Source organism: Mastigoproctus giganteus, chromosome 6, assembly GCF_048544385.1.
Source record: "Mastigoproctus giganteus isolate SK-2022 chromosome 6, ASM4854438v1, whole genome shotgun sequence".
NCBI lineage: Eukaryota > Metazoa > Arthropoda > Arachnida > Uropygi > Thelyphonidae > Mastigoproctus > Mastigoproctus giganteus.
The window spans coordinates 157,164,767-157,180,332 of record NC_143580.1 but is presented as its reverse complement, the minus strand read 5'-3'; the positions used below and the strand labels follow the sequence as shown (position 1 = coordinate 157,180,332).

Below are 15,566 nucleotides of genomic sequence, written 5' to 3'. Positions count from 1 at the left end.
AGTTACGATATTCATGCCAAAACACCAACACAATAGTGGTATGAGTAGTGAGTTGTAACTTACAAAATCACTTGCTAAATTTAAAAAATAAGCTAACGAATGTGACTAAGACTGTTTAATCTATTTGTAAAACACAATTTAATAGGTTAATTAATGAAGAAGACGATAAAAATTTCCACAAAAGTTATCCATTTGCAAGAGCATATAAATTTTGCGTCCTGCCACTTATAATCTTGTTCCCTAATTGCCCACAAATTGTTTTTATCCATGGCTTTTAGCTGATATTAGGCAGAAGCAGGATTTCCTGTTAGTTATTCTGGTTTTTAAACTGTCACAACATGCAAATTGGCCTTGAATACACATTTGTACAGGCATAATGCACACCATCACAATATAGCATAATTTATTGATGCACCTAAAATCCCACAAAATCTACTCATAGCTTTACCTGATGTTTTTACCTTTTTTAAAGAGAAAATTGACTTATTACCTTGTGTTCATTTTGTGCTAGTTTCCTTTTAACTCTTGCGTTAATGATTTTGTTCAGTCTCTTCCCGTCATACTAAAATTTCATCGTCTCTCCTCTCATTTTCAGACAGAAAAACATTAGAATTCGGTACATCTCATTTATTAGAAGTCTTTAATCCTTTGTCTTAAAACCTGTTCTCCCCTGTTTGCGTGCTTGCTTTGTTGTCTTTTTACAGTCTCTTATTCTGCTGATGTTTTCTCCTTTTTATGGAAATTTACTCATATCCAGCCAATGCCTAGAGGTCTCCATGCCTGTAGTGGTTTTATCATTTGCTACTCATTTGGAGGGTTCTGAATTTAATTCCTGTCTCTGACAAGGAACTTTTATGAATATTGTTGGTGTATGATTAAACTTGAAGTATTGCTTTGCAGGAACACATGCATGCATCTTGTAGAAGCTACACAGTGAAATCAACCATTACTTTGTCATGAAGTAATAGTTTAAATTAATATTTTTTTCCTTTTTAAAATATAACTAAGTGTCTAGCTGGCATGTATAAAATTATAACAGCAGCAAGCACTTGGTGCCTCTACTCCAATTAGTTTTCTCTGAAAAAAAGGTAAGAAATAGTTTAAAATGGCAAACTTGAAATATTTATTCTTAAAAACATTGTTAGAAACAATCTTGTTATCTAAAAAAACAAAACTTTCCTAACTACTGTACAGCATTGAAAATAGTGGGGTTAAAAAAAAAAAAAAAAGCAAACAAAGCAATGGGTGTGTTTAGGCATACAGGGTGCTGTAAATATTTTTTACTGCTGAACTTTTCCAATTAAAAAAAATAATTTACTGATGGAGAGCGATTCCTCCAGTGTGATATTCACTCTAGAGGTATACTAAAATTCACACCGATATAATTCTAATAGGTTTTTTTATATTTATAAGTTTTACTGGTTTTGGTGCATAAAATATACCAGTCATGCCAACTAGATAGTTAGATATGTGACTGCTGACACTGACTCTCTGAAATTTTGATATTTGTCAATTATTATAGATGTGTGTTACTATATGTGTCTTTTTAACGTAAAAACTTTCAGCCAGAAGAGCTGATGATAGTGTATTCATCATCAGTTGTTATTGTTGATGGGTTCAGCCTTTTTCAAACATTAAGAGCATGTAGAAATCAGCTAGCACAAGGTATGTTCATAAATATATTTGTTTTCATTTTATGCATTATTTTTTCTTATCACTTCATATAATTTTATATCCATTTAACTATCATTTGAGGTGTGTTTCTTTCTATATTTATTAATAATTTCGGTTGCCAGTAATATCCACTGGTAGTGCCCTTGCTGTTTACTCTGCAATCTGGAGGAATACATAGCAGAAATTTCATTTGCAGTTCAATTTGCCAGGTTCAGCAGAGGGGAAGACTCTCCTCCCCCTAGATATGATTCCTGGTTTTTCATCCTTCAAAAAGATAAACTGCTCCATCACTTATATACATATTATATAAACACATCTCAAAGGGTAATTGTATGGAGAGATTGAATGCTGTATTCTGGCTTTATAATCAAATATTCCATATGAAATAAATAAATCATGAGTATGTTGTGAGCCTATTTTTTGGGCTTCACTTTAGATCTGCAATTCCATGAAGATAACTACTTTATCTGGCCTCTAAATTATCTGTTTTCTGTGGCCAGTTGTGAGAGAAAATGTCATATTTATAACTGACTATTCCATTATTACATACTGAAATGTCATAAAATAAAATTTGTAAAGTATGAACTAAATCTTGTGAGATGCACAATGACTCTTCCTATGAAGCCGGCCCCTTTCAAAATCAGCCATGTGGTAGGCAGTGGCATACCACCACATTATCTGATGCCACAGAGACCACAACAAAAACAACTCCAAAAACTGCTGTTAACCAGATCCCCAATGCCACTGTGTGCCCTGCAAAATTAAATTTAAGAAAGAAGAGGGTAAACGTGGCCACATGGAATGTAAAAAGTTTAAAGGAAGGCAAGATGGATATAGTCATCAGTGAAATGGATAGGTTTAAAATTGACATTTTAGGAGCAGCCAAAGTAATGTGGAGAGGACAAGGTCATTTCAAAACTGGAAAGGGTTTTTGGTTGTTTTTTTCTGGAAGTGACCAAGTAAAAGAACATGGTGTTACTGTCATTTTGAATAAGGAATGTTCAAGGTCACTTCTTGGATACAATCCTGTTAATAGTAGAATGATGATGGTTAGACTTCAGAGTCAGCCAGTAAATCTGAAGCTGAAAAAGATCATGAATAAGGTTTTCCCTAGACGATCGGACGTAGAAAATATTCCAAATGATTATATGCTTTGAAACAGGAATCGTTTTCAAGCTCTATTAGAACTAGAAATATGCTGCCTGAGGAAATGTGGGAAAATACAAAAAGCATTATTAAGGATTCAGTAAATAGACACATTAGAGAAAGGTCAAAGATCAGGAAGCCTTGGATTACAGAAGCCACTTTTAAACTTATTGAACAGAGAACTGCAAAAGCCCAGGGTGTACAAGGAAACGAAGAGTATCAGGAAGTAAGCAAAGTCATCAAGCGCTGTAAGAAAGTGTAAAGAAATCGAATACCACAACAATTGAAACAACACTAAAAAGATGTATGATGTAATTTATCCTTAAGACAAAAGTTCCGACCAAAACTTAATGCAATTAAGGACTCCAAAGGGAAAATTTTAACAGAGGAGAACACAATCAAAGGAAGGTGGAAAGAATACTGTGAGCAGCTCTTCCGAGCACCTTCTGGCACTATTTTCAAGAGAATAGGGTGGCAGATCATTTTCAATGATCTGCCACCCTATTTTCAAGAGTGTGATCATGAACTGGGGGGGGGTAGCTCGATACATAATCCAGTTATTGTCATCATCCAAATCTTTGTGCCAAGTAGATGTGCAGGTTATCATAACATTACAAACCAGTTCTTCCTGACAATGTTTTCCATTCATTAGTTTCTTCAGTTTAATCTTTAGTCCTAGTCACAGTAAACCCTCAGTCTCCTAATGCTTACTTGAAACCATCAAACCACTTTTCCACTTGGCTTACTTCTAGGGTAATTATCATTCATTCTGCTTATTTCATCTTGCTTCTTCCATCCTTTCTGTATTCCCATTCTACCTTATGTTTTATTTATATCTTTGAATGAATGGATGTTAGCTACCAAGTTTTTTTTTTTTTTCTTTTAATTTCCTCAGTTGTAATATGGCACCTTGCCATTGATCAAAATTTTTGATCAATTCCTTTATTTTCTCTACCTTGCTCACAGTCCTACAGATTAAAATAGGATGAATATTGTGTTTTGAGCCTCTATTTTTTTTTTTTTTTTTTTTTTGAATAATGTTTGCTCCAATGAATTTGTTTAACTGGCATCCATCCTACATTTCCAGCTTAATTTGTCCTGTTGCTTATTTCCATTTTTATCTTCGTTAAAGACTCTTCTCATGTAGATTTACTAACTTGTTTCAGGTTTGAGGGTTGATTATTGGAATAATGTGGCATTAAGGTCAAATTACTGCTATAGATAAGGAATTGTTTTCTCCTAGTTGTCTGATTTCTTCTTGGTTATGCAGTTGGTACATTTTTGGGAGACAGGTGATCAGTCTGCACTTCGCCAAGTTTGTGGTGTCTTTGTCCTTAGCCTGCAGATAAGTGATTCCTTGAGTAAGAGACTCTGGGATTGTGTCAGGGTGGCAGAAAGTGATTCAGTGGGCACTGACAATCACTTTATGGACTAATGTTATTAGTGAAGTCCTCCATAGTAGGTAGTGGACCCATTGTTGTTTTCAATATTTATTAATGATATTGATGAAGGTATAGCAGGCTTAATAAGAAATGGCAGTTCAAGTTTAACATATACTGCATGTGGATAGTAGTAATTCCAGATTAACATACCAACTGTGTGGTACTACACTCAATTTATTGAAAAATAGAAAAGACCTGAGGGTAATTGTGCAGTCAGATATGAAGTTCTCTGAGCAGTGTAGACAAGCTCTGGGGTTTTGACAATGATATACAGGAACTTTCCTAGCAGGGATAAGGTGGTGGTTATCATTTTGTACATGACCATGGTTAGGTTGCATCTTGAGGTACTGTATGCAGGTCTGGAGGCCTCATTTTAGGAAAGAAGTAGATCTGCTGGAATGGCTGCAGAGAAGGGCAGTGAGATTGGTAATGGGAACAAAAGTGTGCTCTTACCGAGCACACCGAGAACACCTTTCTTACCGAGAAAGGCTTCAGTTCTGCAAATTGCAGCATCTGGAGACCAGACACCTGTGAGGAGATCTGATTGAGTAATCACAATGTTCATGGCATTCTTCCTCTTGCTGAGACTACACACATGAGGGGTCATAAATTCAGATTTAGGAAGGATGGTTTCAGGATAGATGTGCATTTGCCCTTCAGAAAGCAGATTGTTGGAACAAACTTCCATCTATTACTTTGGAAGTGGATAGTTTGAATAAATTCAAGGAAGAACTAGACAAATTCGTGGAGATGGATGGATGGGTGGGTGGGTGAGGTGGGGATTTTTTTTTTTTGCATGATGATCTATAAGCTTTCTTTATTGAATCAGTTGCCACTACTAATATCAATACTAATACTCCAGATTTTCCTTCTGTCCCTAAACTTTCATAGCTGCTTTTATTGTTGTGTACTTATTTTCCCACCAGATTCTTACAGCTTTTAAGCATATATTGAAAAACTGAAAAGAGGAGCATGATACATTTTAATTTATAAAACATGGACCTTAAATCCCTGAATAAAATATAAAATGATATTTACATTCTCTACAATAATTAAAATAAAGAACTATGTACAATTTAAAATTTAGAAGTTTAAAAAAAATTAAATTAAAATTAAATTCTGTATCTGGCATCCTCTTATACTGAAGCGAAACATGTGGTCATGTGATATCTTACGTTGTCACTACGAGATTAACTTTCCTATTGTTATCATTAGACAGTGGATCTAACAGCAGACTTTCCTCTTCTGTTTCACTTCCTGTCTTCCATCAAGACATTGTATCACTGCATGGATAATTCAAAGATGGTGGATATGAACCTCCATTCCTGTTAATGGCATATTTTGTGCTGAAGATGTCATTGCCTCTAACTGGCAGCAGCATTGTTTGTCCTTTTCATATCCAGTAATGACAGTAGGGTGGGGACAACATTGTACCCTTCCTGCATATTAGTATTAATATCAGCAATGGCCACATTAGCATTAGCATTAGTAGAGGCATATGATGCAAGAAAGCAAGCTTATTCAGCATCAGCCAAAAAAAAAAAAAAACAACCACTACTCCCATTTCACCCCTCCATTCGTTCGAAATACCTGTCCAGCTGAGCCTTAAATTTATTTAGGCTATCAACTTCAACAACAAGCGATGGGAGTCTATTCCACAAACCAACTGCCCGCTGGCTAAAGGCAAATTTCCGCACATCTATCCGTCATCCGTCCTTCCTCAATTTGAATTTATGCCCTCTCAGGTGATTATTCTGAGCAAGAGGAAGAATCCCATCAGCATTGAGCATGCTCAAGCCATTCAAAGCCTTATACACCTCTATCAGATCACCTCGCCGATGCCTAGTCTCCAGGCTCTGTAATTTGCAAAACTTAAGCCTTTCTTCGTAAGAGCAACCCTTTGTTCCATTCACTAATCTTGTTGCCCTTCTCTGTACTCGTTCCAGCAGCTCTACATCCTTCTTGAAATGAGGCCTCCAGACCTGTATACAGTACTCAAGGTGTGGCCTGACCAATGCCTTATACAAGGGAATAATCACATCCTTATCCCTGCTAGAAAAATTCCTGTATATCATTGACAAGACACCATGAGCTACTCTTGCAGCTCATCTGCACTGCTCAGAGAACTTCATATCTGCCTGCACAATTACCCCCAGGTCCTTTTCATTCTCTACCACTGTCAGCATAGTACCACAGAGTTGATACGTTGATCTGGGGTTACTGTTTCCCATATGTAGTACTTTACATTTGTCAATGTTAAACTTCATTTGCCACCTCTCAGCCCATCTGCTCAACCTTTCCAGATCCTGTTGCAGCAGCACAGTAGTGTCCTTAACAACCCTGCCAACCTTGGTATCGTCTGCAAACTTGGACATTAAGCCTGATACACCATCATCAATATCATTTATAAATACAGAAAACAACAATGGACCCAACACTGAACCCTGAGGAACTCCACTAATAACATTAGTCCACGTTGAGCAGTGTCCATTGATTACCACTCTCTGTCTTCTGCCACTCAACCATCCCTTTATCCATAGCAGCAATTTGCCTCCAATGCCACACTTCTCCAATTTGTGCAGCAGTCTTCCATGCGCAACAGTATCAAAAGCCTTTCTAAGATCCAAATATATAATATCAAAGTTATTCCCTGCATCCAGTTCTTTTGTGACTACATCATAGTATCCAATCAAATTGGTCAGACAAGACCTGCCCTTAACAAAACCATGCTGTGTCTGAGCTATAACTGAATTCTTGTCCAGATGATCCTGCAGTGCTTCTTTAACCAGTGCCTCCATTAATTTTCCTGGAATCGAAGTTAAACTAACAGGTCTATAATTACTTGTGTCAGCCTTTGATCCTCCTTTGTGAATTGGGGTTACATTTGCACATCTCCAGTCCATGGGTACCTCCCCTGAGTCCAAAGAAGCTCTCATAATTATGGCTAGGGGTTTGCTTACTTCCTTTGCTGCCTCCTGTAATATAACTGGATAGATCCCATCCACCCCTGGTGCCTTTTTTATGTTTATCCTCAGCAATTTCTCCTCCACTTTCCTCTCAGTTATTAGAAAATAATCTAGCTCACTGCCAATGTTTACTTCACCTACGACATTCCCCTTCCTGAATAACTCCTCGTGTGAATGTAGATGCAAAATACTCGTTTAGATTGTTAGCCACCTGAGCAGGATCCTCAACTGTTGAACCATCAACATCCAGTGGACCAATCTGATTCATCCCTTTCCTTCTTGAGTTTAAATAGGTAAAGAACTCTTTTCTGTTTTTCTTTGCGTCCTTTGCCAAGGATTTCTCATAATCTGCCTTTGCCTGCCTAATCTCCTTTGTGACTTGGTTACAGACCAACTTATATCTATCATAGGCTTCCATGTCGCCCATTAATTTGTATGTATCCCATGCATTTTTCTTCTCTGCCACATGTCTCATTAGTTCATCTGACAACCATTTGGGCCTGAACCTTGAACAATATTTCTTGGTTGGTATGTGAAGCCTGGTAGCTTCCAAGATTAGTTCCTTGAATGCTTCCCATTTTGAATTTGCTGTTGGTAACATCATCAGTTGGTCCCACTGTATAGAATTTAAATACTGTCTCAGACCATCATAGTCGCCTTTACGAAAGCAAAAACCCTTCCCTTTGCCTCTGATGGTAGTTACCTCCTTGAGTAAATCCCACTTCAGCACACTGTGATCACTGCCACCCAGTGGTTCCTTTATCTGCAGATTCCTAATGCATGAAGAATCACTACTGATAATCAGATCAAGAGTATTACTCCCTCTAGTTGCCTCCTGAACATGCTGGTGTAGAAAACAATCATCCAATAAATCCACAAAAGCCCTGCTAGTGTGTGAGTGACCAACCCACAAATTCCAGTCAATATCTGGGAAATTAAAATCCCCCATTATAAGACTCTCTGATTTACTGGCCCATTCTATTTCCCTGTACAGTATCTTATTATACTCATCAGAGTCATTAGGCCTATAGCACACTCCTACTCTCAATTTTGATTTCCCTATGCTTATGTCACACCAAACTGACTCTACACTGCCCTGTTCATCGATGTTGACTGGCTTCACTTCCTTGGACTTTATGTGTTTCTTAACTAATAGCATAACCCCTCCTCCCCTCCTGTCCTGTCTATCCTTTCTATACACATTGTATTCCCCAAATTCCAGTTCCGCATTTCTTATATCTGTGTGACACCACGTCTCTGATATCCCAACAATATCTGCCTTTGATGTTTTGAGCAATACCTCAAATTCATCAAATTTATTTACTAAACTCCTAGCATTGGTGTACACGCAAGTATACCTGCACTTGTTTCTATTCTTAGCTACCCTAACACAACCCATGTGTTTACTTGTATCACAATGACTTCCAGCAGTCTCTGAATTATCCTGCATCTTGTTTTTCAGGCTTCTGCTCATTCCAATAGAAGCAGTGCAAGAATCTCTTTCACCTCTGCTAGTGGCTACTGTTAATCCATTAGTCTTTGTCTCCCCCCAAGCTAGCAGTTTTCCGACCCACCTAACACTGCCTCGATAGCATCAGCAAATATTCTTGCACCCTTTCTATTTAAGTGTATCCCATCCCTGTAGAAGCAATCTCTCCTGTTAACAAGTACATTCCAGGCTGAAAAAAAGTAAACCCCTTGAGCCTTGCACAATCTTTCCAGGGCCGAATTGATTGACAAGGCTCTCATCATATACCCCCTCCTATCGTGTCTGGGCAGCATTGCAGACACTTTCAAATTTAACCCTACTTCACGGCTTTTTTTCAACAGTGACCTGTACTTGTTAAGTAATTCCGCTGGTCTCCTACTCTTAATGTCATTAGTGCCAACGTGTACAACTATATCACCTTTTGTGCCCTTAAAAGATGATATCTGCTCTACAACGTCATCAACCCTTGCCCCTGGCAGACATACCCTGGTCCTGTTCCACCTATCCTTTTTACAAAGCATGTTCCCCGTTTCCCTGACAATAGAGTCACCAACAACTACTAGTTCCTGTGGGACCAGCGCATTCTGCCTTGGGGGCTGCCTCTGTGTTGCAAGATGGCCAAGTGCAAGCTCTGGCGTTGATGTGGGCAGCTGAGAGCTTGATGGGCCCCTCAATTTATTTCCTTCGAGGGCATCCACCCTGTCCTTCAAGGTCTCATATAGGCCCATGACAACGCCGAGTTGTCGCCTAATTTCCTTGCACTCCTTGCATCGTGCACACACAAAGACATCCCCCATGGCAGTATCATGTCCCGTACCCGATTGCTCCGCAAACATCAAGCAAACAGTGCATCTTAAAAGGCTGTGATTCAGAGGGCAACTGCTCCCCCTCAGTTCTCCCCTGAGTCACAGCACTCCCATTAGCTTGAGCCTTTTGCTTTGCTGCTCTGGTCAGAGTCATGATTTCGATTTAAATGTCAGTAAAATTACAATTTCAGAACAAAATTAAAACCTTAAACTTGTATCTTAACACAGTTATAATGCTATATTTATTTTTCAGTATCGAGTGTTATCTACGAGTTCCCTTTATATAACTTCCGTATCAAGTATGTATTAATTATTTGTTACGTTTGTACTCTAAGTCGTTATATATATATAGTTAAAAGAACAATTTAATTGACAATGAAGTTTAACAAGATTAATAGATCTACTGATTAATTGACAATATTATATTATGCACTATACTATACAAAGCTAATGCTATCGAATTCCGGATATGCTGTATCGCGTTTCAGTAACGAGTGTTATCTACGAAGTCCCTTTATATAACTTCCGTATCAAGTTATGCATTAATTATTTATTTTTACTAATTATTTATGTTCCGTAACCTAAGTGGTTATATGTATAGTTAAAAGTACAATTTAATTGCCAATGAAGTTCGACAAGATTAATAGATTTACTGATTAACTTTCACGTAACAATGGCGGCTGTTTATGAACGGTAAACACGTGTATTTGATACCCTTTCCGATACTAAGTAATACCTACAAATCTCTATCTAAGTTACTTTAACTTTAAGTACCGTAAATAGGAATATAAAGCTACTCTAGAAATAAGTTAATATGTCAATTTAAACTAATAAAGCAGAAAATAAATCAGAAAAAACTTCTCTGTTCTAGTAGCGGCAGAAAGGCACGTCCGCACAGGAAACTCTCGTCCACATGGTGCAAGGAAACCTATGGCTTATGCTGCACCATCCAAAAAAAATAAATAAATAAAATAATAATAAGAAATTTTTTTTAAAAATATATAATTAATAAAATAAAAGGAAATAGACAACCTATGCATTTCCTTCCTCCCATGGGTAACTATCCAGCTGATCTTTGAAATTCCCCAAACTGTCAGCCTCTACTTCCCATGTAGATAACTTATTCCAGTAATTTATTTTAACTTATTCCAGTAATTATTACCCCAGATAACTTATCCTGATAACTTATTCCAGTAGTCAACTTGAGTACTATGCCTACCGCTATGGTATGTAATAAGGTCTTGGTCTCTCTTCTTGTACTGGGTATTAGTTATTCACAGTCCACGAGCCATAGCCATTTCCAGGATCCTTTCTCCATTGCGCTCACCGCATCCAAAGCTGCCATGAATGCCAGGATAGCCTTGGGTTCTCTGGCCTACATGTCCATTGAGGTCTGCTCCGATGATTATTCCTTCCTCGTGAGGTGTGCTGTTGATCACCTCATCCAGGTCTTCATAAAAGGCATCCTTCTCTTCTACATCCCATTCTGCCTGTGGGGCATAAGTGTTAATGATATTCAGCACACATTTTTCAGTCAATAACAGTTTAATTTTAATTAGCCAGTCACTTTTTGTGTATGCTTCCTCTACTACATCCTTTAGGTTATCTTCAGCCACAACTTACTCCATTCCTTCTATTCTCCATGCTGTAGTATATTAATTTTTAGCCCTCAACTAGCTCTTTACTCCTCCTCCTTCTCCTTCTGATTTCCTGGATGCACAATCGTTGATTTTCCTTTCTTCATTTTTGCTAATTCAGAGTTTAGCTGCGTACTAATATGATGCATTTGCACTAACTTGTATGTTTTCCTTTCTTCATAACTTCCACAAGTTCCATTCCTTTTCCGGTCATTGTTCCTGCATTAATCGATCCCACTCTGACCTTTGTCCTCTTATTTGGTCCTTCTGCTGTCCTTGCATTTTTTGCCCTTGATTATTTTCCACTGCAGCACATCGCTTCTGGGGTACACCCCCAACATTGCATTTTTGCCCTTGATTATTTCCCACTACAGTCGGGGTCTACTGCAGCGCATTGCTTACGGGGTACGCCCTAGCCTTCATACTATGCCTTTGTTGTTGTTCCTCCATGTTGAATATGTCTAGCTGAATTTACAAGCCGGCTGGCCAGGCCTGATGCTCTTGGTTATATTTTGGTGGTTCCTTCACCTAGTGAACTGCCTTCCCAGGCTCCATGTGACATTCATGTCACATCATGGGCCATTGTGACTTTTCATGGAGCTATCAGTGTCCACCCAGCAGTCGACCACAACCTGCTATCCCTGTGACTGTTCTTGTTCACAACTGCTTATTCGACAAGATGTCCCCTTCTTCTTTCACAGTGGACCACCATATCTGGTGGCTGACCCACTATCCACAACCTTCCTATTCACAGAGGATGTCCACAGGGCTCTGTCTTTGGCCCCTTCCTGTGAAAAATCGTCCTGGATGAACTTAGATGATGTCACTGTGTATGCTTTCGCTGACGATCTTATCCTCATGCTAACTACAAACTCCAGAGCATCCCTCAAGGCCAAGGCAAACTATACCCTTACAGATACTCCAGGATTGGACCACTCTCCACAAGTTGCAGCTTTCTCCTGCTAAAACAAAATTGATTCTACTCAAGGGAACCCTACAGACCACCCAAGATCAAGCTAGCAGGATGAACAGTCTCTCTGGTCATGGAACTCAAATACTTAGGAATCATGTTAGACAGTAAACTGTCCTTTTATCCACACCTAGCATATCTACATACAAAAATTCGTAACTATATGGCCATGATCGCACATGTGAGCAGGAGCGACTGGTGGGTAAAAAGATGCGCCCTCTCTCTATTTTCTATAAGTCTGTGTTCCTGCCCATAATTACTTATGGTGCCGGAGCATGGTTTACCAGAGTCACCACTGTTAGAAATGTACGGAAACTTGGAACCATCCAGCGCTGCATGTTACTCATGATGACAAAGACCTGCCGCACAGTCAGTACTCTTGCTCTTCAAGTTTTGGCTGGGGTCCTGCCTTTGGACCTGGAGGTGATCCGCCGTGGAATACACTATCGCCTATCAAGAAGAATTCCAGCCACCATCCTTAACCACACTCTCACAAACGAGATTCATATGGAAAAGTGAACCCTCTTCTCTGTACTCACTCAAACTTGGCAGCTGAGATGGACAGACACAAGCAAAGGACCAAACACGAAGAAATTTATTCCCCATGTCGCTACAGTTTTCCCCAAAGTTCCCTCTTGGTTCTCTGGTCTCCATGCTACATATCTTATTACCGGGCATGGATCTATCAAACAGAAGCTGACCCTGGAGGGCACCCTACTGCTCCTGTGGCCAGGGAGAGAACTGGGATCATATGGTTTATACGTGTCCTCACTGCGAAGACTTAAGATGCCATTTAATTTCCAAAATACATGATCTCCCATGAGACAGAGAATATCTATACATCACTGAGCAGGAATATTACCTATCTTTTACCAAGTTTGCCCAGGACCTGTTTGCTGTAAGAATATCACACCTTGCACATCCAACTGCCTTCTGACTTTCATCTCTAAAGGACACTCTCTTCCTTCTGTAAGTGGACAAGAACAGGATTGGTTCAGTACTCCCTAAACTGAAAACAACCTTCTTTTCATGGTCTTGGATATGGCACCCACGGTCTTGCCATAATTCAAACAGACATGACTCCCTGCTAACCCTCATGCAGGGTAAGATTTGCTAACCCAGCATTTTTTTATTTTTATTTATTTATTTTTTATTATTATTTTTTTATTATTATTTATTTATTTTTTTTACTTGGCCACCTCCATTGTTATTTCTGCCTAGGAAGCTCAGGCGACCCTGGCAGAGACCAGCCAGAGAATTATGGGCAGCCTGGCTACCTCCTAGTGGTGTGTGTGCAGGCAATGTAGAGTCCCACCAGGGGCCCTGCGGCCAAATGCCAGGACACACAACAGAACCTAACGCAATATGTCATATACAACACACAAAACTTTTCTGGCATTTACAGTAGTACTGTATTTCTTCACAGCGTACTTGCGGCGCAGATGTGGGAAACCACATGTGGCGTCTGACCCTAACACTATGCATACTATATCCACAACCTGTGGATGCATCTGGTTGCATGCAGCTTTGCACTCCTGCAGGACTGGAAGAAGCCAGCTGGAGTTGTGAACATTAAATGAAAATTACAAAATTAATTGTAACTTGGTTGTGAAAATTACCAAGGAAAATTGTCACTGTTAGGAAAGTTGAATTAGAGAAAGTAGTGTTTCAAATAAAGGAGGTCCAAGTTTTAAAGTGATTTGTAGAGTTGGGAGAAGAAGAAGAGAGACAAACAGTTGAATTTGATAGAATGGGGTAAAGATATTTTGTTCCATAGGAAATCAGAAGGAAGAGATTCCAGATTAGGAAGTCTCCAACAAGGAATATCAGAACCGATATGTGCACAAGTAACACCTTTGAAGTGAAAAGAATTATTAGAACAAATAATTAGGACAACTGAGATGTGCGGGCGGCTGTGGAAATAATAATTGAGATTCTGTAAGAAATAATAAGTGGAGCTTGGAAGATATAGGTGAAAATGGTAAGCATTGAAATTGGAACTGAGATCCCATATATTTGTGAAATGAAGTTAAATAGTTGATTTAAGAGCTTTCAACAGATAAGTCTGTTCTTTTAGTTTGGGTGTGACTATTTATAATGAATTCAGCAGATAAAGTAAAAGCATGGGGGAAGCATGTAGGAATTAATAAATTTCTGCATATGGCATATACAGAACAAGAATATATCTAACACCTTGACATAATGTGGTGTAAATTGTGCCTACCACGTATATACTCTGCTCAAACTCCCCTTCAGTTACTAGCTGGCAGAGTAGAGGTAGTGAAGTTATACACTTCTGATTCCTCCTTGGAGGGTCATTAATGTTTAGTCTGGTGGACGGTCTGGTCATTGGCCTGCAAAAACTGTTTTAAAGCACTGCCTTCAAACTGTAAGGAATATTGACTTTTGACATGATGCCCATCATAGCCTCTTAAGATATGATTCATACTGCATGATTTACAAAATTTACTGTAAACCTGCATTAAACATTAATGTATGGGCAAAGTGTGTTGGTTGTCTGACGGCACCAGGGGTTTCCCCCATCTTTGCATTGTGTACTCTGTTTGTGTAGCACAGAACTCTGTGAAGGCCAGAGATTTAAAAAGTGTGTGGACGGATGTGTAGTATTGTGTACCATTGTTCTTCTGACCATTTAGCTGTTGGGCCTCTGTTGGAACCTACCGTTACTGCACTTGGCCCCGTGGAGGCAGGTCACCCAGTACATTTTTTGTACTCCGGCAGGTGCTGCCACCTAGTTTCCAAAGATTTCAGTGGCAAGGACCTATGTGAAAAAAAAAAAAATAATAAATAAATAAAAAAAGAGGTTAACAATAGAATATAAAAGGCCAAGAGAGGTTTATGTAAGCATGGTTTAAATTTGGATGTTATTAATTGATAAGTTGTGTGGGGGTGTACACTGTGAGTTAGACAGAGTAGGGGGGGAAGACTGAAGGCTGGGGGAAAAGATAGAGGTATGGGGACAATAGAAAAGGCGACCCCAGAAATTCAGGGAGGCAGGCTCATGCCTAACCAGGCAGAAGAAGGGGATGGCAGTGGGGACGAGACAGGATCCAATCTCCCCTTGGCTGGGGAGGAGAGTAAAAGAAAACCAGGCTAGAGTGCTAGGTTTGATTGCCAATGTGACTTATGGCAGAAAAGCTGCTGGTGTCTGGGTTTGGAATTGAGTGGGATCAGGTGTACCTGGCTATTCTATATTGTTGTCTCAAGACCTCCACCTCTGGCTGCAGCCATGATCTCCTTGCTCTTTGGAAAGCTTTCCTTTTACTATTTACCTCTGCATAGGTGCTGCAGCTCTGGGGTTCCACCAGGGAACAGTGCTGGGGAGCAGATTTTTTCGTTTAAAGGTTGTGGCACAGGCGTTTGTAATGACCCTGGTAACAGTTCTTTGGTGCACTTCTGGATCCAGCAAGTTACA

The 15,566-nt window shown here is 39.2% G+C and overlaps 1 protein-coding gene across 1 annotated transcript in view; it reads left to right on the top strand.

The window, feature by feature from the left end:
- Rab3-GAP (Rab3 GTPase activating protein) overlaps positions 1-15,566 on the top strand; it is a 606,356-nt gene that overhangs the window by 137,504 nt on the left and 453,286 nt on the right. The window contains exon 7 of the mRNA XM_090376553.1: positions 1,566-1,665. Coding sequence (XP_090232679.1) covers positions 1,566-1,665 — 100 coding nt within the window. The remainder of the gene's footprint in view (positions 1-1,565; positions 1,666-15,566) is intronic.